Here is a 24,695-nt window from a genome sequence, read left to right on the forward strand (position 1 = left end):
ATATATTTTTCAATTTTTTCAATTTTAAATATTATTATTATTTTTTTTTTTTAATATTTTTTTTATTTTATTAAATAAATAATTAACTGTTTAATTAATTTTAATGGACACTAATTCATCTAACCACATTAAAGATATTATTCTCTTAATATTACAAACATATATTGATTTAATAAAAGAAATTAATGAAACTAAAGTTTTGATTTTATTTTTTATTTGATATATTAAAAAAAAAAAAATAAAATATATATATTAAATTGTAATAGCCTGATAATAAAACAATAAAAGAATTACAAAAATCATTAAATGAAAATAATACAGAATTTTCTAAATGGTTTGAAGGAATTACACATCTTATTGAAAAAGAATATCCATATTTTTCAACTAAAATGAATTTTGAGAATTTTTTCTTTAAGTTTGATAATATTTATATTAAATTAATAAAAGAAATATTTAAATTTTAGAACTAAAGTGTATCAAATACTTTTATCAAAAGAATTTAGAGATTTAAGTAATTTAAAAGAAAATGAATTAATTAATTATCAAATTTATATTCATAGAGCAATTGTTACACATACTACAATGTATTATACATTAAATTATATTTTTTGTAGAAGTATGCTTTCTATATTATTTAATATTATTAAAGCATTTTTATCAAAAGCATTTTATGGAATTGGAAATCCAATAGAAGAACTTAATAAAATGCAAGAAAAATATAAATCAAGTATATTTATTCTTTTTCAAAATAAATTAATTAATGAATGGTTTATTAAAACACAAGAAGAACTTAATAAATTTAATTATCATCCAATAATATTAATTAAAACATTAAATACAACAAAATCATCTCCAATTATTGAATTTTTAATAACAACATATCGTCAAATAGTATCATTTTTTGATTTAATTTTATTTCTTTTTGGACAACACCAACATTTTACATCTGAATTTAAATTTAATACACCATTAACACCAATAATTGAAATGCTTAAAACAAGTTATCAACAAACAGAAAATGAATCATTTAAAGCATTTGTAGAATTTATTATTAGAATAGTAAATGATCATTGTGTTCCATTAAATAGAAAACCAAATGGATTTGCAAAAGATTTTTTAGGATTATGTGAACAAATTCATTTTTTTCTTCCATTTCATTTTATTAATATTGAAGATAATTTTGTAGATACTAAATTTCAACAAAGTCAATTAAAATGGTATTTTTCTATATTTACTAAAATACTTGAAAAATTAAAAGAAAATATTATAAATGGAAATAAATTAAAAATATCAACATTAATTTGTGAACTTGAAGAAGGAGTTATTATTATTAATAATTTATCACAAGATGAAATGGATGTATTACTTTGGGCACAAAATAGAATAAAAAATCATTTTAATACAATTGAAAAATGTATTGATAATAATAATTTTTCTATGATAACTATTACATTAAAACGATTAATTCAAATTAATTCAGTTATAAAACAATATTGTATGCTTCTTTTACCAAAAGATTTTGATAATTATGAAATTGAAAAATTAGAAAAAGACTTATTAGATGGATTAAAAAGATTACTTGAGAAAATAATTACTAAAGAACAATTTATTAATTTAACAGATAAATTTCAAAATCAAATTCAAAAATTAATTTCAACAGCTATTTGGAAAGGAAGAGATGAAGAAATTGTTAATTGTGTTATTACAATTCATTTAATTTATCAAAAATTTGATTCATTTACAAAATTACAAAAACAACAAGCAATTTCTACATTAAAAGAAACTATTAAAAGATTTATTAATTGTTGTAGAGAAAGAAAACCAATAGATAGAACATTAAATAATTTACTTGATAAATTAGAAATATTTTCAATTGAATATGAAAGTATGGAAAAATTTCAAAATATTCTTCAACAAATTCTTTATATTTGTGAAACAATTTTAACAGAAATTATTGATTGTTTTGAATATATTAGTGAAATATCAATAGAATATTCACATAATTTACTTGATATAATGTGTAATATGTTTCAAAAACATATTTTTTATAAAGGATTTTCATTAACAACATTTTTAAAAGAATGTATAGGATATACAATATCAATACTTACTAATTCAATACCAATTACAAGTATTACTGAAGAATTACCACAATATTGTAGTTATATTATTTTAGAAGCAACTTGTATTGATACAACAAATATTAATCATCAAAAACCAAATAGTATGAATGAATGTTTAAATGCAGCATGTAAACTTGAAAATGATTTATTTAAATTAACATCTACAATTTTAACTTCATATAAATATTCGTTTAAATATTTTTCACTTCAACAAAGAATAAATTTTATTATACTTACATTATGTAATACAGTTAGTTCATTTTGTGTTAATTTTTTTTCTCAAAATATTCAAACTCAAGAAACACATTTTAATCTTCTTAAAGAAGAATCTAATAAAATATCAATAATTGTAGAATATTTATTATCAGATTCTAATTCAAATGTTCATCCTTCTATATTATCAATTTCACAAATGTTTGATAAATTTTCAGATATGGTATTACCTCTTATTCAATTATTAAAACAAACAAATGGAAAACTTGATAATAATTTAAAAGAAACTTATACACAAGAATTATTAAGATGGAATAGATTAATAGTTACAGTTTGTTTAAATAATTGTTCAATAGAACGTTTAGTTGAAGATTTTGCAATACTTTCTAATGAATTAAAAAATTATATTTCAGGAATAGATTTAACAAAACATTATTATGCAATTAGTGGAATGTTTTCATTTTTTAGAGAATATATTTGTCTTGTTGATAAATTTTCATTAAATTTATTATATCCTTCTATTTCATGTAAAGCAAATATAATGCTTAGTTTATATTCTTATTCAAAACAATTTGAGAGAACATTTCAAACAATTGATTTAAGTACAATTGATGAAAATACATTTTTTTATTTAAAACAATCATATAATAAACTTCTTATTTATTTAATTTATTTAGTAAAACCATATGTAAATTGGAGTAGAGTATATCTTGAAATAAATGAATTAATTGATGGATATGAAATAAAAAATTCATCAGTACAAATAAAAATTAAATCATTTTTTATAAGATCATTAAGTCTTGTTAATTGTTTTTTACAAACAAGAGAAACAGTTGATTGTTTTGAAATTGCATTTAAAGGATATTGTAATGATGTATTATTAACTTATAATAATCTTCATATTCCAATTGAAATATTACAAACACTTAAAGAAATGTTTATTAAAAGAATTATTGAAAAAGATTATATTGAAGATATTATTATTGATATAGTTTATTCATTTAAATTATTTAATACTATTAGATATAATTTAGATTCTTCTTCTACAAGAATAGAATTTCAACTTATTAATTATCATATTAAAAAAACTATTGATAATGCTCTAAATATAATAAGATTAATTTCACCAATAACTTTTCTTAAAAATAAAAATATTATTAAAATTCTTCATCTTATTGGTACATTAAATGAAGATTATTCTTCAATTACATTAATTCAAGATATAAAAATTATTCAACAAAGAATTACAATAATTCTTTCTTCATTTACTTCTAGTATTCAAAAATTAATCAATTTTGAAAGTTATTATTCAAATAAAATGTTATTCTTTTATAAACAAATTATTATTTTCTATTATTTTGTTAATTATCAAACAAATGATAAAAATCAAATATTATTAAATCAACAATCATGTGAAAAAATTATGTTTGAAGCAAGAAAAATATTTTCTCAAATTTTAAAAATTAATAATATATTTTTTTATTTTACAGATGATACTATTTGTTTATCAAAAAAAGGAAATACATTATTATCAAAATATATTACTAATTTATTAGAATCATGTAATGATTTACTTATTAAATTTCAAACATTTTCTTATGATAATCTTAATACTTCAAGTAATAAAATAATTATTCAACAAACTAAAATTATTCTTGAAAGAATTAATGATATTTTAAGTTATAAATCTAATTCTTTAAATAAAAAAATTATTGATATTTGTGAAAATGTTGTAGATGGATTTGTATTTTTTGATCAAATTAAAAATATTAATAATTCTCTTCTTCCTTCACTTAATTTATATGAAAATTATTTTTCTAAAATAAGTGATATTGTTAAAGCAGCTATTTTAGCAGAAATTGAAACAAGAAGAGAATTAAATGAATATCCACAATTAACAAATTTAATGCAATGGAAATTTGATTTATATCATTCTAGTATTATTAATTTTATTTTACCTTTTCGTCAAATGTGTTATGAAGTTATTGAAAAAAAAGATTTAATATCTTCTAATAATGTAATTCAACAAATTAAAAAAATAATTCATGATACAGGAATTGAAGATAGAGTATTTTGTAATAAAACTATAAGAGAATTTTTACTTCAAAAAGATTTAATTGATCAAAATAGATTAAAAAGAATTAAACATTTAAGAATTCTTTATGATATGACATTAAATCAATTTACAAAAGAAAATTGTCAAATTTTTTTTAACAAAATAAAAGAATTTAATTTAGAAGATGAAATTCCATATATTGAAATGAATGAAATAAAATTTAATGAAGAATTAATGAATGGAATGAAACAACATCTTCTTAATAAAATTCAACTTTTTATTCCATCTGTTAAAGTTTTTTCAGAAGAATGTATTAAATTTTATAAATCATGTAATGTTTTATTACAAACAATTTGTATGTTTAAAAATTCAAATAATCAAATAGAAAAAATTAGAGAAACACTTAAAAAATATTGGAATAAATTAAAATTATTATTAATTAGTATACAATTATTTGATTATATGAGTCCTTCTATAGGAATAATATTATCTCAACAATATAAAATTACTGAAAAACATATTATTAAAATGATTAATTTTGGAAATAAAACAAAAGATATTGATTATTGTTTAGATGAACAACTTCCTTTAATTTATAATGATTTAGTAATTATTGCAGGAATTTCATTTCTTCAAAATAATCAAACAACAGAAATTATTAAACTTTTAAATAAAGCAATTGATAAAAAAAATCAAGATAAACATATTGAAATATCTATATGTTCATTTATATTAAAAGTAGCACAAAGTATTGTTTTAAATTCTGAAGATCAATTTTTTGCAATAGAACAAGTAATAAATAATAGATTTGATAAAAATGTAACTATTATTCAAAAAGCATATTCACAAATATTTATTATGAAAAAAATTTGTCATAGTCAAAATAATACAGAAATAAATAATATTCCAATTAAATTAACATCAATTATAAAAAATATTAAAGAAACTCAAACAATAGAAGAAATGATTATGATTAATGATAAAATGTTAATAGAAGAAAAAAAATATTTTGATATTTTTCATTTTAAACCTATAGGATTTATTGGTCAAATTGAAATATTTAGAATTGCACAAGAAAAAACAAATAAATTTAAAATTAATCTTCATCAAATGAAACAAAATAAAAATAAAAATTGGAAAGAATTTGGATTAAAAGAATTTAAAAATATTCATGAATCAATATTTGAAGAATTTTATTATCAACTTTTTCAATTTCTTGTTCTTATTGCTTCTATTATTCAAACATTTATTAAAAGAAAATTAACTTGTGGACAACAATGTGCTATTATTAAAGAATTTGAATTAATTATTACAATTTCTAAAATTCTTCAAAAAATTTTAGAATCATTTAAAATAGAAAATACATCTAATAATATTATAACAGAATTAATTTTTTCAATTAATAATTATCTTAATAATTGGAATGAACCTAATAAAGTTATAAATAATATTATTAATACAATTAATTATTTTCAAATTTATGATAAACAAAAAATATTTCAAACAGCTCAAGAATGGTATAAAAATAAAGAATCTATTCTTCAAGAATTTGCTCCTATTGAAAGTTTTTTAAAAATTACTGAAGATCAAATTAATAGAGCAATAATTGAAGAACAATTATCTTCTTCTAATAGACAAAATTTTATGCTTGCTATTGATAGATTTTTAGGAAATTCAGGAGATGAACAACTTATGGAATTATTTGATAAACAAAGAGAATTATTAACTCATTTTGGTAAATTAACAAGAAAAAGTGCACCTTATTTTATTCAATGGATTGTAAATATTTTACAAACATATGGAACATTAAAACGTTTAGCTTTAACACAATTTAAATTATTAAATATTATGTATAAAAGAATTATTTATATTCAAGCATTAGGTCAAAGTAAATTATCTGATTATAAAGAAATAGAAAATTGTATTTATGATTATTTAAGAATAATGAGATATATGACATTATCAACAAGAAGTTCATCTTTAACACAAGATTCTGTTTCAAATACATCTTTTTTTATGAATGAATATTTTAAAGATGTTATAAAAATTGAATCAACAAATTTAAGTGGTAGATTAAGATGGATGATAGAATTATTTGCTTATTGGAATCAACTTCAATTTTCTCCATCTCCATGTTATGCAACTTATTCTCTTCATAATTATTTAGTATATCAAAAACAATTAAAAATAATTGATAAAGGAAATATTATTTTTTTATTAATGGCATATGCATCAGTAATGGATATTACAGAACAAGAACATTTTGATTTAATTAAATTATCTTCAGAAACAAATAAATTAAATGAAAAAATTGATGAAACAATAAGAGATATAGAATATACAACATATGATTGGATTGATTTTTATCATAGTATTATAAATTTTGAAAAAGGAAATGGATTAATTAATACTAAAATTAATAAACTTTTAGGAGAATGTATTGTTAGAGGTTATTATGAACAAGGAAATACTTTTATGGATGTTATAAATATAATACAAAAATTATATTATTTAAGTGAAAGAAATTTAAAATTATTTAATCAAATAAGTGAAGAAATTAATACAAAATATATTATTCAAATGGTATTAAATATTGCAGATGAAAGAGTTTTAATTTGTAGAAAAGGTGTTTTATTAATTCAACAAGAAGATGATAATTTTGATGATTTTTGTAATTCATGTAGTTCATATATTGGATTTAATGATTCTCCATCAAATTTTATAACAAGAGATATTATTAAATCATTTACTCAATCTATTCAAAATCATGATATTCATTCTATGATAGATTATACACATATTTTACTTCAATGTGTTATTGGTCCAATTTATCATTTAATGATTTCATATTATCAATTAAGAGCTGTTTTAGGTAAAATTTTATTACTTTCATTTAGAGATCAACATACAAAAACATTTTGGTTAGTTTTACAAAGAAGTGAAAGATATTTTGAAAGATTTATTGGTTGGATTCAATTAATAGGTGTTCTTCAAAATATTAATTATGATACAACATTTAATCAACCAATTCAACTTATTCGTTCACAAATTTCTAAAAGAAAATTAAGAGCTGATGATTTTAAACCTTTAAATAATAAATTTGTTGAAGTTCTTCATCCAATATTTTTAAAAATTGTATTTGCATTAGATGATTTATTAAATTATCAAACTAAAAATGAATTAATTCATGGAATGAAACAATTTCTTCCACTTATTTCAGAATCAAATCAATTTGTTAATTATTTATCAAAAAATAATCTTGGAAATATTTCTAATCCATTAATACCTTTTCATTCTTGTTTTGCATTAATACAATCATCTCCTGAAATTCTTGATAAAAATACATTATTTGGTGTTAAAAAATATTTAAAAAATCTTTCAGAATCTCTTTCTACAATTTTTAGATTATTTGATGTTCAAACTACACTTATTAATTATTTAGTAGATAAAACAATTAAATCATTAAATGAAGAAAATATAATTAAAAGTAAAAAATATTTTAATAATCTTCATCGTTATTTTAGATTATTTCCAAGAATGTATTTATTAGTTAATTCTTTCTATTCTATTTTTGATGATATTGTTTCAACTCATATTCATTTATCTGATTTATATGATTTATTATGTGAAATACCAATTGGAGATATAAATTCTTTAACTCCAAGTAAATATATTGGAAAAAATAGAGAAAGATCTTTTTCTGATCCATTACAACCATCAATTAATAAAAAAATAATTAAATCTATTACATCAAATGATCCTGAATTATCTCCTTTCTCATTTCAAAAAACAATTCAATTATTAATTAGATTTAAAAATTCATTTAATGCACTTTGTCAATCTCATTTAAGATTTGGAGGATATTTTGTTCAACTTATTCTTAATGTTATTACATTAATTAAAACAATTCCTAATACACAAATTCAAATTGATGAACTTTTAGAATTATTAGGAAATGCTTATTCTTTATGTTTACCAATAGTTTGGATTACACAATCAGCAAAATTATGTCTTGTTAAATATTATGGATTTAGTGGTGTACAATTAAAAGGAATACCAAATCAAGTTAGAGATTTTATTTATAATTTATTAAAAGATATTATTGATCCAGTTAATAAAGAAAAAATTAAAACTCTTAAAAATACTTCACTTATTGTATTAAGACAATTATTATTAGGACTTTCATTTAATATTAATATTGTTGGATATTTATATCATAAAATTATTAGTATTAAAAATTCTGTATCTGGAGATGCTCATATTTCTCTTCATCCAACTGCAGTAAGTTTAATTTTAGAAACAGTAGGAAATGAAATTAGTAGAGCAGTTTATGATATTCTTTCAGAAAATCAAAAAAGAAAAACAGAATTACCAGTAAGATATGTTAGAGAATTACAAAAAGTATTATTATCAATAGGTATTAATCAAATTCATAGAAGAATTACTGATGTTTCATCTTCTTTAATGATTGATGCTGTTCCATTAAAAGCAATACAAAATAATGTATCTATTTTAATATCAATTTTAATTCAAACTTCTCCAACTGAAGAAATGTTAAATATTATTCAAAAATATTATAGATATGCTTTTAAAGATATAAAAGGAAATCAATTAGTTAATGAAAAAAGAGGTGAAAAAGTAAGAAATTTAGTTCAATTAATTTATTCACAAGTTTCTCAAAATCCAATTGTTATGAATGATATTGGAAATGAAATGATTGGTATTTTATCTTTAACTATTTGTATATGTTTTTCATGGAGAGGATATAATGATATTATTGAAAGTAATATGGCAATTCAATTATCTTTAGCTAAAATCCAATTCTTATTAGAAGTTTTAAGTGATGTTGATTTTATTAAAAATAGTAAAAAAGAAGTTATTGATGTATTAAAACAAATTAATGATACAATGAATTCTTTAAATAAACATCCATTTATTAATAAAGATTTAATTATTATAACTAAAGAACTTATTCTTGTTATTTGTCCATTATTATCAAGTATTACAAAAAATCATATTGAATTAAGTAATAATGCTGATGATTTACTTTCTATTCTTCAAGAAATTGCTTCAAATTCTGATTTAAATTATTCTTTTATTTTATCATCACTTTTTACAACTAAACTTGTACTTCATTCAGCTTTATTTTTATCTGAATTTTTATCTGAACAAAATACTATTATTAAATTAGTAGAAGAACGTTTATCTGAATCTTTAATATTATCAATTGCATTAATTAATTTCTTACAAACTTTTCCTATAATTGATAATCATACAAGAAGATCTCAAAGAGTTATGAATATAATTAATAAAATAATAGAAAATAGTGTTATGTTATATAAACTTAAAAAATTAAGAGTAAAAAGAAATATTAATGATTTCCCTTCATCTTTTAATCCAATTAATCTTCCTAAATTTAAAACTAATTTTAAAGTATCAAATTCAATTCAAAAAATTGTTAATGCTATTCAAAAAGGAAATGTACATGAAATTTTTAGTGTAATTCATACTTTTATTCAATCAAATAATTATATTACTATGTCATATGAAGAATTAAATCTTCTTGAAAATGATCCAATAAAAATTGATAAATCTATTCGAAAAATTGAAACAATAACTTTATTAAATCGTATTATTTGTTGGATATTAATGATTTCTCATAATTTTACAACACCAGATGATATTCCTTTAATTTCTTTAGAGATTGAATCTTTTATGGATTCTACTGAAAACATTATTCATTCTAAATAATGTCTTAATGTTTTATTTTCATTTTTATTCTTTTTCTTATAAAAATATATTTTACTTTTTCTTATTTATTCTTTATTCTATTAATTAAAATATTAAAATTTTATGAATTTTTAATGAAATAAAGAGTTATGTTTATGTATTTTATTTAAATAATTTTAAAATATAATCTTAGAGAAATATATTCTTAATTAAAGTAAATATGAACGAAACTAATTCATTAAAAACTAAAAAAGTTAAAAAAAAACTTATTCAAAATAATTATAATTTAGGGATAAAAAAGGGTAAGATAATAATGATTTTGAAATTATCTAATTTAAGATAAAAAGACCTATAAAAGAGAATAGAATTATGTAAATCAGATCTGTATTGCAATGACTGAAACACCAAAGAAAGATGATGAAGTTCTCATTCAAGAAATCAATGTCAATTCAACCTCTCCTTCACCAGAAGGTATTCATGAAATCAATGATCTCTTTGAAGGACTTGAGAATGCTGATGCAGAAGAATTATCCCCTGAACATACTAACAACGAAGAAATTCCTACTGATCTTCATGAAAAACAACAACCAGTTGACAATTTAGATATAGAATGTAATGATGATAAAAGTGATAAATCATCAGATAGTTCTTCTGAAGAAAAAAAACCCAAAATGAAAATTGATAAAAAGGATAAAAAAGACAAAAAAGATAAAAAAGACAAAAAAGATAAAAAAGACAAAAAAGATAAAAAAGACAAAAAAGATAAGAAAGATAAGAAAAATAAAAAGGATAAAAAAAATAAAAAAGATAAGAAAGAAAAAAAAGAGAAGAAAAATAAAAAAGACAAAGAAGAAAAGAAACCAAGAAAGATTAATAAAAAAATCAATAAAGAAGAAATTATTAAGATGGTTAAAAGTGGAGAATATAAACTTGTTCCTATAGAACAATATGATAAATTAGTACGTAGTACTAAGAAATTACACAAAGCAATAATGAATATTATCTCTTTGGAAAAATGATAATTAAAAAAAAATAATGTTTATCAAGTTAAAATTAATTTAATTTGTTAATTATTTCTTTTTTTTTCAATGAACATTTCTAATATTTATTGAATAAATGATTTAAATGCTTGAGCATATGCTTCAGGTAAACAACTTGCCTTACCATTTGATAATTGACCATTTCTATTAATTGTAGCAATGTACATTCTTTGAACTCCTTCAAAAAATTCAATTGAGGAATAAATATATGTTATTCCATCAATAATACAACTACCATTATTTCCATGGAATCCTTTTGTCATTTCTCTTGCTTTAATTAATAAAGGATCTTCATTAACTTTATTGTGTTGAAGACGAATCATTTATATAACTTTATTATAGTTCTCATCATTTATATTTTTATTCTTCAATATTTACGTTATAAATAACAAATACTAATTAATTTTATTTTAAAAAGAAACAAAAAGAAACAATAATTTTATAATTTATTTATTCATGAACCAAATACAACCCAATAAACCTAAAATGAGAATTGTATTTGTTGGAACATTTGGTGTTGGAAAAACATCCTTAATACAACAATATTGTAATGAAGAATTTCAAGAAAATCCTGTTGCAATTGAAAAAATAAATAAAGAAGATAAAAGAAAAAAAAATGTATTTGATATTGAAATGGTTGATTCAATGGGAGTTGAAAAAGATGATCCAAATAATTATTTTTATTTTCAAAAATGTCATGGATGTGCTTTAGTTTTTGATAGAACATCACAAGAATCCTTTGATGCACTTCAACAACTTTATTTAAATATCAAAAAATATGGTTCACATGATATGAGTCTTATTCTTATTGGAAATAAATCTGATGATTCTATTGTTGTTCAAAATGAAATTGCACAACAATTTGCTACAGAACATTCTATGAGATATTTTGCATTAACTGCTAAACAACATAGTCAAGTTGTTGAATCAGTAGAATACCTTGTAGATTTAATTTATAAAAACTATTATAAAGAAAATAATTCTTGTTATATTGTTTAACTAATTGTTCATGAAATTACAAATTAAATTAATCTAATTACAAACAATTATTTATTTGTTAATTTTTCTTTTTTCTCTCTCTTCAATTACTTTTTATGAGTTGTATTAAATAAATTTAATTGTTCATATACTTTAATAGGTAAAATTGGTTGTCTTGATTCTTTTTTTGCTGTTTCTCCTTTATCTAATACATCTAAAACAGAATTTATTCCTATCTTTGCTAATTTTAATGCAATAATATTAGGATTTATCAAATGATTATTTTGTGAATAATCATTAAACTCAAATTCTTTAATTTCTTTTAAAATTAATGAAGATAATTTTTGATCATTAATAGAATTTTGTGGAGTTGTCATATAAGAAATTTTAAAATAAATAAAATTAAGTTCAGTTTTAATAAAATAAAAGAAGAATGAAACTATACCATAATCAATCAATATTTATTAAAATTAAATAGTTTGATATGATAATACTTCAATACCATATTCTCTAATTCTTTTCTTCATTTCAATTCCTATTGTTTTTGCTCCTTCTTCTACTATAGATAATAAATCTCCTAATCTTTGTAATGGCATTTTTCCTTCTGTTTGAAGTAATGCTACAGCACCACTTTTTTGCATAATAGCTGTATGAACATTAAATACTGTTCCAACATTCTCTTCATCTTTATTCATATCAACTACCATTTTTCCATCAATATATCCTCCTTCTGCTGCTGATACAATATCAATCATTGGTATTCCAGCATCAATTAATGCTAATGTACATGCATTAATTACAGCTGCTGTAACACTACCATCATCTTGCATAATTTGTACTCTTAAATCAATCATAGTTTCTGGAAGAAGTTTTGTAATTATAACTTGTTCATACATTTGTTTTAATAATTCTGCTGTTTCAATCATTGTTCTATCATGCATTTGTTCTCTTCTTTTTCTTGTTGCAAATGTAGCTTGTGAATATGATACCATAAGTTCAGCTCCTTCTCTATTTCTTCTTCTTCCTTCTAATGGACCAAATACAACTGCTTCAACAATAGTATTTCCCATTCTTACTCTTGCAGATCCATCACTTGTGTTTAAAAAATTAATTTCCATTTCACATTTTCTCATTTCTGTTGTTCTTCTTCCATCAAGACGATATCCTTCTGGAGAAATATATTCCATTAATTATTTTAAATAATTTTTTTTTTCAGTTTTTTTTTTAAATTAAATAATTTATTTTTTAATTTATTTTTTAATAAAATATGTTTTATATCCAAAATCTACAAATATAATAAAAATTCATTTTATTTTTTGTGTCAATTCAAATTAACAACATCCTCCTTCATTTTTATTTGATGATGAAGTATTAATACTAACGTTTGAGTTATTTGAAATTGATAGAGTAGACTTTTTTATAGATGAAGCAGCAGTTTGGAATGCTTTTGTAATATTTTCACCACTATAAGAAGAACATAAAATAAGTGGATACCCAACACGTTTACTATAGTTTTGAGCATCTTCATCACTAACTTCTTTTTTTAAATCACATTTTGCACCAACAAGAACAATAGCAATATCATCTCCTCCACTTTTACGTGTTAAATCAATCCAATAATCTAAACTTTCAAATGTTTCACGACGAGTTACATCATAAACAATAATAGCACAATCTGCTCCTCTAAAATAAACAGGCATAACACTTCTAAATCTTTCATCTCCACTTGTATCCCATAAGTTCATTTCAACTTTATTTCCATTCTCAAGTTCACTATATAATTATTATTTTTATTCAATTTCTTTTTTCTTGTTTATAAGAATTTATTAAATAAAAACTAACAAACATTACTTGTTTTAAAAATGATGCTCCAATAGTTGGATTATGTTGAGTATCAAAGAAATTTTGTGAAAGTCTAATTAACATACAAGTTTTACCTGTAGAAAAATCACCAACCATAACTATTTTGTGTTTGTTTTCAGTCATAATAAAATAAAGATAATTAGTTCAATTTGTTAAGTTTTTGGAAACAAAAAAAACTTATAAAGACAGATTCTAATTATTTATATTGACCTAAATATTCGGGAAATTTAAATGACTTTTAAATTTAAATAATTTTTATATCAAAACCAATAAAAAAACTAATCATTTTGATTTTTTAATTTCATTTCTTTCTTTCTTTCTTTCTTTTTTTTTTTAAACTAAAATGAAGTTTTACTAACATAACAATTTATTTATTCATTCTTCAATCTTATATATTTTCCATGTTTTATCAAAACTACATGAAATAAATCCTTCATCATCTTCTAACCAATCTACATCTACAACTGGTTTTGAATGTTCTTCATATTTCCATATTAATTTCCAATTCCAATTTTTTAATGACCAAAGTTTAATAGAATGATCAAAACTACTTGTTAGTAAGAAATCTCCTTGATGATTTAATTTTACTGATGTAACAATAGTATTATGTGCTGGAATAGTATATCCACATCTTTCCATTCGAATATCCCATAATTTTACAGTATTATCATCAGATGCTGTAATTAATACTCCTCCATTACAATGCCAATCTAAACTAGTTATTGTTGATGAATGACCTTTATACTTTCCTATTTGTTTACCATTTCGAATATCAAATAAATGAACAATACAATCATTTCCTCCTGATGCAAATATTCCACCATCTCTTTGCCATCCAATACATCTTACTGATCCACTATGTCCAGTTTGTTTTAATACACACCCTCCATTCTCTAAATCCCATAATTTTATCATTGAATCATGAGATCCTGTTAATAAAAATCTTCCTGATTGATGAAACTCTACTGCATTCACTCTATCTGTATGACTTTGAATACCAAGTGGTTTTTCTTCATTCTTTGCAAATAATTTAACATATCCTTGTGATGTTCCTACAACAAAATCAATTGGTGCTTCCTCAATAGGTGAAAAATTTAATGAATAAATTTGTCCTTCAACATTTGTTTCTCTTGTTTTTGAACAATCACTTAAATCCCATACTCTTACTTTCCCATCTGCACCCCCTGTAATAACATTTTTTCTTCCTACTTTACATCGTAAAACTCTATATTCATCTCCAATCATTGAACCAACATTATGTATTAATTCATATTTATGTTTAACATAATGAACTTCTTCTTGAATTCTTGATTTAGCCCTAAGTAAACTATCAACTAATAACCATCTTCTTATTCCAATTAATTCTTCTCCACCATCAGTGTAATGTAATTTAGTTATTAATTGATCTATTTTTTCTTCTGTAAGTGCACATTGTGGAAATCCTTGATCAGAACCAACTTTAGCTAATGCATCTCTTAATCTCTCTCTTCGACTCTCAAATTCTTCTCCAAATAACATAATTGGTTCTCCAAGTTCTCTCAATCTTAACATAACCATTTTATCTTCTGTAGGAAGTGGAATTTTTCTATATTTCCATTTTTCTTCTAATTTCTTAATATTTTCTACATATTGTTGAGTTGTAGGAATGTTTTTCATATATTATACTTTTTTAGTCTTTTTTGATAAGATATAAAATGTTAATATAATATATATAACTTATTTATTATTAAAATATTGTTTTCAAATTCTTCAATTAAAACATAACAGCTCGAACTTCCTCTTCTAATTCACCCCATAATGTAGAATTATTCCATGATTGAACCGCTTTAATTTCTTTATTCCAATGATATTCTTTATTTAAGAAAGAATACATTTGAATAGCATCTGGTCTATTATCACCTTCATAACAAGTACAATGAACAATATGACATTTAACATTATTTTTTGATAATCTTGAATATAATTCTTTAGTTATTGGTGATTTTTCAATAACTTTATCATTATTACTAAACAAAATATCTCCTAACTCTCCTTTTGAAGAAGAATATAAAAACACAACTTCAGTTGGTTGTAATGATTTAATAAATTCAGCAAAATCTTTACAAAATTTAAGGTATTTGGATGCAATAAATGTTGATCTTAATTGAATAACATTCATTTCTTCATTCCCATAAATTGTAGCAGCAAATGTTGGTGATTTAATGTGATCATAAATTGGTGGTGCAACATATGGAACAAGAAATTCATGTTGTAAAATGACTTGTTGTTTAAGTTTTAATGAATTAATAATCAAATCAACACATAATTGTCCTACATTTCCTACTGACCAACAAGGCTATTAAATTAATTTAATACCATTTTTAATTTATTCAATAATACAAACAAACAATAAAAAGTATTTTATTGAAGTTATTGAATAATGAATTAGTTTTCATTGTTTGTATTTTTAAGTTCAAAAACTTCAAACAAAAAAGAAAGAACCAAGATAATATTGATCAATTTAATTCTTTAATAATAGTATGTCCTCCTTTATGAGAAAAGAACTGGAAGTCAATAGTTGTTGGTATGTTAAGTGTTTTTCTCACAAATAAGATAACTTGTCTTAAATCATCTTCTTTATCTGTCTTCAACCAAATAATTAACTTAGCAAAACTTCTTAATGAGAATGAAACTCCATCTACTTTATCTCTTAACGCAATAGTTTCTCCAATACAAGATAACATCTATCATTTAATTCTTATTCCTTTATTTTAACTATCATTCAACTAATAATTAAACTTAAAACAAACAAGTTTTAGCCATGCATCTTCTGCAAATTCTGCTTTACTTGGAGTATTAATTTCTAAATTAAACTGTAATTTTCCACCATTTTCTGTTGTTTTTGGTTCAATATCTTTTCTAAAGAAAAATGAATCAATTCCTTTCGGCAATGTTGTTTGTTTTTCAATACTGTCATATAACCCCCAAAACTCTTCTACTGAATGAACATTATAAATAGGTGTTGCAGTAACTCCAGAAGTAGAAAATACTTGGTTCATCCCTAAGTCAAACCAATACGTCCAACCAGTTGTCAACATATGAAGTGGAACAATCTCCTTTGTTGTAGTCATTTTAAATTATGAAAATATCAAAATAAATAATCAGTTGAGTTCTTTTTTTTTTAATAGAGTTTTTAGTTTTATTGTTTTTTAATAACATAAACTTCTCATATTTTTACTCAATTCAAAATATCCCTTTCTTTTCAATAACTATCACAAGATTCTCATTATCCATTAATTCATTTTTAATGCATCCATGTGCAATTCAAATTACACCCACAACCCTCTTTTCATAGATAATTTAATGAAAATACAGATTTCTAATGTGGCTCTGTTCTATTCTTTTGAAAATAAACCTCTCTTTTCTTTTAAAGTAACTTAGATCCTTCACGCTCTTTTGTTTTTCCTTTCTTTCTCTTATCCTGTTTATTAACAAAATAACACATCAAACACAGTCTCCGGATAGAAATAAAATGGTTGTTAAAGAAATTAAATCATTTCATTATCAGAGAAGTAAAAATAAAAAAAGCAAAGAATAAAGGAGATAAGAAAAAAAAAGAAAGAAGAATAACAAAAGAAAAAAGAATTAATCAAAGATGAATTTTTTAGAGAGAAGAAGAAGGTCACAGTCGATGTAAGAGACTTTAGAGTTTAAGAGGATGTTTTGGATAAAAGGGTGATATAAGATTGATTTGTGGATTATAAAGAATAAGTTATTTCGAGCGCGAGTAAGAGCGACGTTGAGACGTTTTGGGGATTCTAAAAAGGAAGAGTGTTTATTTCTGACGAAAGAGAGGAGAATGATATCTTTTTCAGCGCCTTGGAAAGCGTCAATAGTAGCTACAGTGATTTGTGGAAGAGAAATAGAAGATGCGAGATAAGCACATTGTTGTTTATAAAAAGAAATGACACCGATACGATCAGATGGAATAAGAAGATGAGATAAAATAGAAATGATTTGATTTACAACACGAATTTCGAAAAGAGAATAATAACTAGAAGCAAGAGAAAACTCATCATTAGTGTCATGATAACAAATTATGATTTCATTAGCATCAGGAATAAGAGAAAGTTGATTATAAACATTAGGAGCATTTTGTAAAAGACCATTATAATAAAGTCTATTTACAATATTACTAATAGGAGGACAACACCTATATTGAAGATTTAATAAAATTGGAGAATTTAAAGAATAAAGTCTTTGAAAAAGAGAAGCAGAAAGATGAACTGATTGAAGAACAGGATCAAGTTGCATAGGATCACCAACACAAACAATACATTTTGGATTAAATCTAAGAATAGGAATAAGAGACATAGGTTCAATAGTTTGAGTAGCTTCATCAAAAAGAATAATATCATAAGAATGATTAAGAAGAGGATTTGTAGAAGAAGCACAAGTGACACCAACAATAGAAGCTAATTTAATTTCACGAGACCTTTTTTCAAAATTACCAGTTTTTCTTTCATTAATTTCATTTTCAATAATTATTTTTTCAATATTTGATAATAATTTTTCTTTTTTTAATTCTTTAAGATCATTTAATCCATCATCATTTTCAGAAATAGTATAAGGTAAAATTTGTTTACTAATTTTTTTTAATGAACCAACACGAAAAAATGATTTATAGTTTTTTGTTAATAAACTTTCAAGAACTCTATCAACTGCAACATTTGTTGATGCACAAATTAATACTTTATAATTTAATGATGCTAATAAAATACATAATACTGAAAGAAGATGTGATTTTCCTGAACCAAAAACTCCATGAACAAGAGTTATTGGTGGTTTATTTTCTTGAAGAGATTGAATAACTTCTTTAATAACTTTAATTTGTTGATTATTTAATTTATATTCATTAATTATTTTAATATCTGGTATTATTTGTTTCTTTAATGGTGTAAATTTATGAAAAATTAAATATTCTATAAGATTAGAAAATAAATATTTAGGTGTAATTGATAATTGAACTAATGTTTGAAGCATTAATACTTCTGTTGATCCTGAAAATCCATGTAATCCAATACAATTTATTTTTTGAAATTTTAATGGTTTTGATGTAATAAATTCAATTCTAATAATTCCATCTTTAGTTGGTCCATGATATAATGTTGTTATAATATAAATTTTTGAATTAAATGAATATGGATATTCTTGAGGTAATAATATCCATAAATCATCTTTTTTTAATTCTCTAATTTAATTATTTCTTTTGATTTTTTTATATTAATTCTTTATATATATTATATATATTATATATTATATATATTAATTAACAAACTTAACTTTCCTTAAATCATTAATTTTCATAAAATACATTGTTTTTAAAGCTTCTGGATCTTCTGGTGTTGGTGTTAATTTTTTACTTTGAAAAATTTCAATATCAAGAAAAATAATAATTCCTTCTTCTTCAAATTTTTTTATTTTTAATTCTTTCATATTAATTTTATGATTAAATGTTTCTGATAATTTATATTTTACTTCTTTTTCTTTTATTTCTTTTTTATCTTTTTCAATTCCTTTACTTTGTTGTTCTGAATAATAATATCCTTTTCTTTTATTTATTCCTTCTTTATGACTAATTTGTTTTATTGGATTTTCTTGTGAATAAATATTTATTCTTTCTTTATTTCTCATTTCATTAATTTGTGTATCAACTATTGTATAAAATGTTTTTCCTATTTCTGCTAATTTATAATTTATTTCATTAACTACAATATTATTCATATCAGTAACATATTTTCCAATATCATTATATATTCCTTGACTTGTTTCTTTATTTCTTTTAATTTTTTCTATTTTTTCTTCACTATCATTAAGACTTGTAGGAAATTCAATTTTTTCCATAATTTTTGGTACTTTAAATCCTTTACTTCCTATTTCTTTTTTAATACAATCTCTTTCTTTATTTATTTTCTTATCTTGTTTTTGTTTTTGTTTTATTTCTTCTCTTTTATTTATTTCTTTGTTTTCAAATATTTTTATTAAGTCTTTAATACTATTCTTTTCTTTTTCTTTCTTTATTATTGTTTTTCTTTGTGTTATTGTAGGTGTTATTGTAGGTATTATTGTAGGTGTTATTGTTAATAATGGTTTTATATTAGAATTTCTTTTCTTCATTCCACTACAAATTCTTGAAGAAATAGGTAATATTTTAAGTGTGTCAATACTTTTAATTTGAGGATTAAGTTCTTCTGATTGAATAGAGTCGAAGTCAATAAGATATTTATCAATTTCAATTATATCACCAACATTTGGTAAATTTTTAATAGTATCAGTTAATATTAATTGCTAAGAATATTAAATAAATAAAGGATAAAGAATAATATAATAATAATTTAATTAACAAACTTTTTTACCATTAATTTCTTCATATAATTCAAATTTTTTATTATCTTTATAATATATTGCTATTCCATCTTTCCATTTCTTTACTTTTTGAATTTTTTGTGTAGTAAAAAGGACAATAAAATGAGATGACATTATTTGATGATTTTAAGTTTTTTTAATCTATTGAGATAGAAAAATATTTAAGAAAAGAAACATAATATCTCCGAAAAATTGAATTAATTTTATTAGTAGAATTAAATATTTCTCTCTTTACTTATTTATTAATATACATTTTCATTCTTCTTCTAATTCATTTTCTTCATTATTTAAATCACCATTATTAAATAATTTATGTTCAAAATTTATAAGTTGTTTCTCAAATCCTGAATTAGGTGATATAATTGGTCTTTTCTTTTTAATAAATATAACTGCTTCTTTATAACTCCACATTTTTTTATACATTAAATATGCTATTAAAATTGTACTAGATCGTGATATTCCTGCATGACAATGAATTAAAATAGATCCTCCTCCTTTAATTATTGAATCCATAAATTCAAAACATTTTGTAAAATATTGATCAATTGCTTCACTTGCTAAATCTCCAATATCAATATATTCTACTTGAATTTTTTTACTTACAATAATGGCTTTAACTCCTAATGATAATATTCCTGTAATATTTCTTTCTATTAAAATATCTCGATTTCTTGTAGAATCTAATGACCCTAAATAAATATGTTCATCAATTTTATTAGGTATTAATTGAAAAAATGGTGATGGAAATAGAAGACAAATTGTTGTTTCTGTAAAAATAGGTGATTCAATATAATTTGTATTAATATAAAATTCTTTTAATGATTTTAATGGTTTTAAACTATTATAATCAAATGTATGTATTTCATTATTTGTTATTTTAAGTATTTCTATTTTAATTAATCTTTTTCTTTTCTTTCTTTTAAATAAAAACAAACCAAGAGATGTTAATTGTGAAATTCTTCCAATTTCAAATTCTTTAATATTATTATTAGAAAGATCAAGAAATGTAAGTAATGGTAATTTACTTATTATATCCATTCCATCACTTATTTTATTTTGAGATAAATTTAATGATTTAAGTTGTTGAATAGTTGTTAGATTTTTAGGAATACTTTCAATTTTATTATTACTGATATCAATACCTATTCTTTTATTAATTTCAATTTTTTATTATTATTATTATATCATTTATTTATTTATTTATTATTCTTAAAAAAATTTAACAAACTCTGAAGATTACTAAATAGGTTAAATGTACAAATATCAGTTAATCCATTATCTTGATATATTAATGACTTTACGTCACTACCAAGAAATTTTTCTGTTTTTATGTATTTAATTAATTGTTTGAGCATATTTGTATTAGTAATTTTCTTTTTTGTGAAATCTATTCCAATGTCCCTTCTTCTATGCATTAAGGTCAATTAAAATCAAGATTTATTTGTTTATCTTTCTACTCATCAAATTATTTATAGATTATACCAAAAAAATTTAAAAAAAAAATTCACTTTAAAAAATTTAAAAATTTATAAAAAGGTCATTTAATAATTTATCCACTTTTTAATTTTATGATTATTGTAAATTGTTTATTTTTCTATTTTTAATATATTCTACTTTTTATATTTTATTTTCATTTGAAAAATTTTTTTATTTTCTTTTAATGTGTTGTCAATGTTAAATATATAGATTATTAAATATTTCATATTTTTTATTATTATTTGTTTATAGTGTATTGTTAATGTTATTTCATAATTACTCTGTTTTCCATTATTTTATTGTTATATTTTTTTATATTTATTTCATTATTTTTATCTTAATTAACATCTTTTTTATATTATTTTTATGATGTTTTTCTTAATATATATTCTAATATTAAAAGAATAATCATTAATTAATAATTATTTAATCTAAATTATAACTATTTCATCATTATTAATATATTTATAATTGAATTAAATTTATTTGATTCATTTCCATTAAAATTTTTATTTAATATATATTTATTTATACTTATATCTTGTTTTATTATTTAATTTTCTTTATTATATCATAATATTATATGATTAATAGTTACAATTGTATTGTGATATTTATGATATTTTAATATATTAATATAAAATATTTTAAATTTAATACTTCTTTTCTTAATTATTTATTATTTGAATGAATATATTTATTTTTATAATGATTTCGCTATGATTATTGATAATTTCTTATATTATTATTTATATAATTGATATTTATTATTATTCATCATATTTCTTTATATTTCTTTTATTATTATTTCATTATTTTGTTTATATCATATTTAATTCTATTATATTCATTAAATTTATTCTCTTTATTCTTTTAATTATTCATTTTAATTATTTCTTTTATTTCTTTTTATTCATGTATTTGATATTTATATTTTAAATATATTCTTATTATTTCTTTAATTTATTCATCTCATATTGATATTATTTCATTTCTTATTTCATTTATTGTAAAATATAATCTATTTTTATTATTTCTAATATGTAACTTGTATTAGATTATTGATTTTATTATTTATTTATCTATTTTTTCAATTTCAATTAATTTGTATTTGATATTATTGATTTCTTATTTAATTTAAATATTATATCATTATTATTATTTCTTTTGTATTATTATTGTTATATTTATTAATATTTAATGGTGATAAAATAGAATATATATCATTTATTTCTTGTTCATGTTTTATTAATATTTATTTTATTTCTTATTTCAATTCAAATATATTTATAATAATTATCATTATTTACTCTTGTTAATTCATTTATTTTTCTATTTATTTAAATATTGATATTAGTATTTATCTTATTCTTTTCTATATTGTTTTTATTCATATTTCATTAAATATTTATTTTATTAATTTATGTGGTTTTTCTATTTCATTATATTATTAATTATCTTCATTTCATCATTATAATTTATTTAATTCTACTTATTTTTATTCTCATTTCATTTTAATAATTAATTTATTAATCTCTTTATCTATTTGTTTAAATATTCAATAATTAATACAAATATTTATAATAAACTATTATATTATTCATCTTTCTTTATTAATTATATATTCATTTTGTTGATTATATTATAATTTGATTTGTATATTATTTAATATATAATATTATTAATTAATAAAAGTGTTCAAATAAATTAAATAATATTTAATAATTTGATATTTAATACTATTATAATATTTAGAATTATAATAATTTATTTATATCTATTTCTATTTATCATTAATTATAATTAAATGATGTTGTTGTATAATAATTATTATTTTGTTAAGTATATTTCTTATATTAAATTTTATGATATTTGTTTTTCAATTACATTTTAATATCAATTGAATTTATATTTTCATATTTAATAATTAATATATATAATTTTAACATATTAATGTTGTAATTTTATTTGTATAATTTATCTATTTTCTTATATATTAATATTATTTAATGAATAAATTGAAGATAAATTTCATTATGATTATACATTATTTCATTAAATAATTTTATTAAGAAATATTTATTTTAAATATTTAATAACCATTATATTTTATTAATTTGTTGTGTTTTCGTTTTATTATTTATTTTGATATTTTAATTCTTTATGAATTTTATATCATTTCTATTATTATTTCTATAATTTATTATTCATATAATTTATTATTTATGAATTCTATAATAATATTAGTTTCATATATTCATTTCAATTAATTATAATATTTAATATTATCATAATATGCATTTTTATGTTTATTTAGATATTATTTATTTCTTTATTTTATTCTTATTCTTTACAATTTATTCTTAATTTTATTTCTATTATTTTCATTATTTAATATATTTGTAATAGTTTATTTGTTTTATTTTAATATGATATATTATATTTTTAATATGTAATATTTTTTAATTTAATAATTGATTATTATTGAATAAATCTCTTAATTTATATATTTTAATTGTAATATTTTTCTATTCTTCCAATTCTTTCTTTCTTGATTGATTATACTAGTATTAATCATCTAATATATTGTTTATTATTTTATTTTTATTATTGATATTAATTATTTGATGTATTTTTTCTTATTATAATATTAATTAATATATTTTATTTATTCTTATTCTTTCATTTCTTTTTTATTTATTTTTATTATTTCTTTTATTTCTTGTATTTAATTATCTTTACATTCTTGTGTTATTATTTCTTCTTTTATTCTTTTTATTTTTCTTTATTTTATTTATTATTTTTTATATT

The 24,695-nt window shown here is 20.3% G+C and overlaps 11 protein-coding genes across 11 annotated transcripts, besides 65 other annotated features; 3 read left to right on the top strand and 8 right to left on the bottom strand.

The window, feature by feature from the left end:
- Nucleotides 1-72: part of a microsatellite that runs on past the window's edge.
- Nucleotides 73-103: 31 nt separating this feature from the next.
- Nucleotides 104-10,143, top strand: EDI_351360 (uncharacterized protein; the record flags this gene model as incomplete). The annotated part of the gene is made up of 3 exons (XM_001740574.1): nt 104-196; nt 267-415; nt 465-10,143. 3 exons carry the CDS (start codon nt 104-106, stop codon nt 10,141-10,143), a joined length of 9,921 nt encoding a protein of 3,306 aa, XP_001740626.1.
- Nucleotides 160-259: a sequence feature (AT_rich).
- Nucleotides 421-463: a sequence feature (AT_rich).
- Nucleotides 513-555: a sequence feature (AT_rich).
- Nucleotides 627-648: a sequence feature (AT_rich).
- Nucleotides 713-762: a sequence feature (AT_rich).
- Nucleotides 1,247-1,291: a sequence feature (AT_rich).
- Nucleotides 1,322-1,342: a sequence feature (AT_rich).
- Nucleotides 2,958-3,012: a sequence feature (AT_rich).
- Nucleotides 3,274-3,369: a sequence feature (AT_rich).
- Nucleotides 3,476-3,501: a sequence feature (AT_rich).
- Nucleotides 3,617-3,738: a sequence feature (AT_rich).
- Nucleotides 3,788-3,823: a sequence feature (AT_rich).
- Nucleotides 3,999-4,050: a sequence feature (AT_rich).
- Nucleotides 4,094-4,114: a sequence feature (AT_rich).
- Nucleotides 4,538-4,572: a sequence feature (AT_rich).
- Nucleotides 4,810-4,856: a sequence feature (AT_rich).
- Nucleotides 5,285-5,334: a sequence feature (AT_rich).
- Nucleotides 5,676-5,892: a sequence feature (AT_rich).
- Nucleotides 6,221-6,264: a sequence feature (AT_rich).
- Nucleotides 6,548-6,614: a sequence feature (AT_rich).
- Nucleotides 6,875-6,969: a sequence feature (AT_rich).
- Nucleotides 7,820-7,899: a sequence feature (AT_rich).
- Nucleotides 8,112-8,134: a sequence feature (AT_rich).
- Nucleotides 8,465-8,496: a sequence feature (AT_rich).
- Nucleotides 8,598-8,632: a sequence feature (AT_rich).
- Nucleotides 9,324-9,352: a sequence feature (AT_rich).
- Nucleotides 9,691-9,748: a sequence feature (AT_rich).
- A 10-nt stretch (nt 10,144-10,153) lies between the features above and the next one.
- Nucleotides 10,154-10,225: a microsatellite.
- Nucleotides 10,226-10,411: a sequence feature (AT_rich).
- Nucleotides 10,412-10,514: 103 nt separating this feature from the next.
- EDI_351370 (serine-rich 25 kDa antigen protein, putative) lies at nt 10,515-11,141 on the top strand (the record flags this gene model as incomplete). The annotated part of the gene is made up of 1 exon (XM_001740575.1): nt 10,515-11,141. The coding sequence occupies one exon, from the start codon at nt 10,515-10,517 to the stop codon at nt 11,139-11,141; it is 627 nt and encodes a 208-aa protein (XP_001740627.1).
- Nucleotides 10,806-10,982: a microsatellite.
- Nucleotides 11,141-11,208: a sequence feature (AT_rich).
- A 304-nt stretch (nt 11,209-11,512) lies between these two features.
- Nucleotides 11,513-11,617: a sequence feature (AT_rich).
- A 1-nt stretch (nt 11,618) lies between these two features.
- On the top strand, nt 11,619-12,161 carry EDI_351380 (uncharacterized protein; the record flags this gene model as incomplete). Its single annotated transcript, XM_001740576.1, has 1 exon — nt 11,619-12,161. The coding sequence occupies one exon, from the start codon at nt 11,619-11,621 to the stop codon at nt 12,159-12,161; it is 543 nt and encodes a 180-aa protein (XP_001740628.1).
- Nucleotides 12,109-12,144: a sequence feature (AT_rich).
- A 361-nt stretch (nt 12,162-12,522) lies between the features above and the next one.
- Nucleotides 12,523-12,568: a sequence feature (AT_rich).
- Nucleotides 12,569-12,596: 28 nt separating this feature from the next.
- Nucleotides 12,597-12,617: a sequence feature (AT_rich).
- EDI_351390 (exosome complex exonuclease RRP41, putative) lies at nt 12,611-13,327 on the bottom strand (the record flags this gene model as incomplete). The annotated part of the gene is made up of 1 exon (XM_001740577.1): nt 12,611-13,327. The coding sequence occupies one exon, from the start codon at nt 13,325-13,327 to the stop codon at nt 12,611-12,613; it is 717 nt and encodes a 238-aa protein (XP_001740629.1).
- Nucleotides 13,326-13,458: a sequence feature (AT_rich).
- Nucleotides 13,459-13,471: 13 nt separating this feature from the next.
- EDI_351400 (uncharacterized protein) lies at nt 13,472-14,126 on the bottom strand (the record flags this gene model as incomplete). The annotated part of the gene is made up of 2 exons (XM_001740578.1): nt 13,472-13,913; nt 13,987-14,126. 2 exons carry the CDS (start codon nt 14,124-14,126, stop codon nt 13,472-13,474), a joined length of 582 nt encoding a protein of 193 aa, XP_001740630.1.
- Nucleotides 13,915-13,977: a sequence feature (AT_rich).
- Nucleotides 14,127-14,239: 113 nt separating the features above from the next.
- Nucleotides 14,240-14,264: a sequence feature (AT_rich).
- A 43-nt stretch (nt 14,265-14,307) lies between these two features.
- Nucleotides 14,308-14,338: a microsatellite.
- A 40-nt stretch (nt 14,339-14,378) lies between these two features.
- Nucleotides 14,379-15,659, bottom strand: EDI_351410 (WD repeat-containing protein, putative; the record flags this gene model as incomplete). The annotated part of the gene is made up of 1 exon (XM_001740579.1): nt 14,379-15,659. One exon carries the CDS (start codon nt 15,657-15,659, stop codon nt 14,379-14,381), a length of 1,281 nt encoding a protein of 426 aa, XP_001740631.1.
- A 31-nt stretch (nt 15,660-15,690) lies between these two features.
- Nucleotides 15,691-15,739: a sequence feature (AT_rich).
- Nucleotides 15,740-15,756: 17 nt separating this feature from the next.
- Nucleotides 15,757-16,438, bottom strand: EDI_351420 (uncharacterized protein; the record flags this gene model as incomplete). Its single annotated transcript, XM_001740580.1, has 2 exons — nt 15,757-16,338; nt 16,391-16,438. 2 exons carry the CDS (start codon nt 16,436-16,438, stop codon nt 15,757-15,759), a joined length of 630 nt encoding a protein of 209 aa, XP_001740632.1.
- Nucleotides 16,340-16,381: a sequence feature (AT_rich).
- A 60-nt stretch (nt 16,439-16,498) lies between the features above and the next one.
- On the bottom strand, nt 16,499-17,113 carry EDI_351430 (eukaryotic translation initiation factor 4E, putative; the record flags this gene model as incomplete). Its single annotated transcript, XM_001740581.1, has 2 exons — nt 16,499-16,726; nt 16,793-17,113. The coding sequence occupies 2 exons, from the start codon at nt 17,111-17,113 to the stop codon at nt 16,499-16,501; spliced, it is 549 nt and encodes a 182-aa protein (XP_001740633.1).
- Nucleotides 17,114-17,556: 443 nt separating this feature from the next.
- Nucleotides 17,557-17,627: a microsatellite.
- EDI_351440 (uncharacterized protein) lies at nt 17,628-19,025 on the bottom strand (the record flags this gene model as incomplete). Its single annotated transcript, XM_001740582.1, has 1 exon — nt 17,628-19,025. The coding sequence occupies one exon, from the start codon at nt 19,023-19,025 to the stop codon at nt 17,628-17,630; it is 1,398 nt and encodes a 465-aa protein (XP_001740634.1).
- Nucleotides 18,507-18,568: a sequence feature (AT_rich).
- Nucleotides 18,879-18,913: a sequence feature (AT_rich).
- Nucleotides 18,941-18,990: a sequence feature (AT_rich).
- A 209-nt stretch (nt 19,026-19,234) lies between the features above and the next one.
- Nucleotides 19,235-19,271: a sequence feature (AT_rich).
- A 3-nt stretch (nt 19,272-19,274) lies between these two features.
- Nucleotides 19,275-19,308: a microsatellite.
- Nucleotides 19,308-20,522, bottom strand: EDI_351450 (uncharacterized protein; the record flags this gene model as incomplete). Its single annotated transcript, XM_001740583.1, has 3 exons — nt 19,308-19,813; nt 19,850-20,330; nt 20,391-20,522. The coding sequence occupies 3 exons, from the start codon at nt 20,520-20,522 to the stop codon at nt 19,308-19,310; spliced, it is 1,119 nt and encodes a 372-aa protein (XP_001740635.1).
- Nucleotides 19,452-19,497: a sequence feature (AT_rich).
- Nucleotides 19,510-19,642: a microsatellite.
- Nucleotides 19,913-20,087: a microsatellite.
- Nucleotides 20,336-20,448: a sequence feature (AT_rich).
- Nucleotides 20,523-20,663: 141 nt separating the features above from the next.
- On the bottom strand, nt 20,664-21,823 carry EDI_351460 (dual specificity protein phosphatase, putative; the record flags this gene model as incomplete). The annotated part of the gene is made up of 3 exons (XM_001740584.1): nt 20,664-21,295; nt 21,344-21,550; nt 21,637-21,823. The coding sequence occupies 3 exons, from the start codon at nt 21,821-21,823 to the stop codon at nt 20,664-20,666; spliced, it is 1,026 nt and encodes a 341-aa protein (XP_001740636.1).
- Nucleotides 21,195-21,338: a sequence feature (AT_rich).
- Nucleotides 21,529-21,620: a microsatellite.
- Nucleotides 21,548-21,613: a microsatellite.
- A 68-nt stretch (nt 21,824-21,891) lies between the features above and the next one.
- Nucleotides 21,892-21,943: a sequence feature (AT_rich).
- A 22-nt stretch (nt 21,944-21,965) lies between these two features.
- Nucleotides 21,966-22,067: a microsatellite.
- Nucleotides 22,068-22,103: 36 nt separating this feature from the next.
- Nucleotides 22,104-22,227: a microsatellite.
- A 1-nt stretch (nt 22,228) lies between these two features.
- Nucleotides 22,229-22,561: a repeat region.
- Nucleotides 22,542-24,081: a repeat region.
- Nucleotides 24,082-24,181: a sequence feature (AT_rich).
- A 2-nt stretch (nt 24,182-24,183) lies between these two features.
- Nucleotides 24,184-24,264: a microsatellite.
- A 6-nt stretch (nt 24,265-24,270) lies between these two features.
- Nucleotides 24,271-24,412: a sequence feature (AT_rich).
- Nucleotides 24,413-24,444: 32 nt separating this feature from the next.
- Nucleotides 24,445-24,653: a repeat region.
- Nucleotides 24,654-24,656: 3 nt separating this feature from the next.
- Nucleotides 24,657-24,695: a sequence feature (AT_rich).

Source organism: Entamoeba dispar, genomic scaffold (genome assembly GCF_000209125.1).
Source record: "Entamoeba dispar SAW760 scf_1105229463029 genomic scaffold, whole genome shotgun sequence".
Taxonomy (NCBI): Eukaryota; Evosea; order Mastigamoebida; family Endamoebidae; genus Entamoeba; species Entamoeba dispar.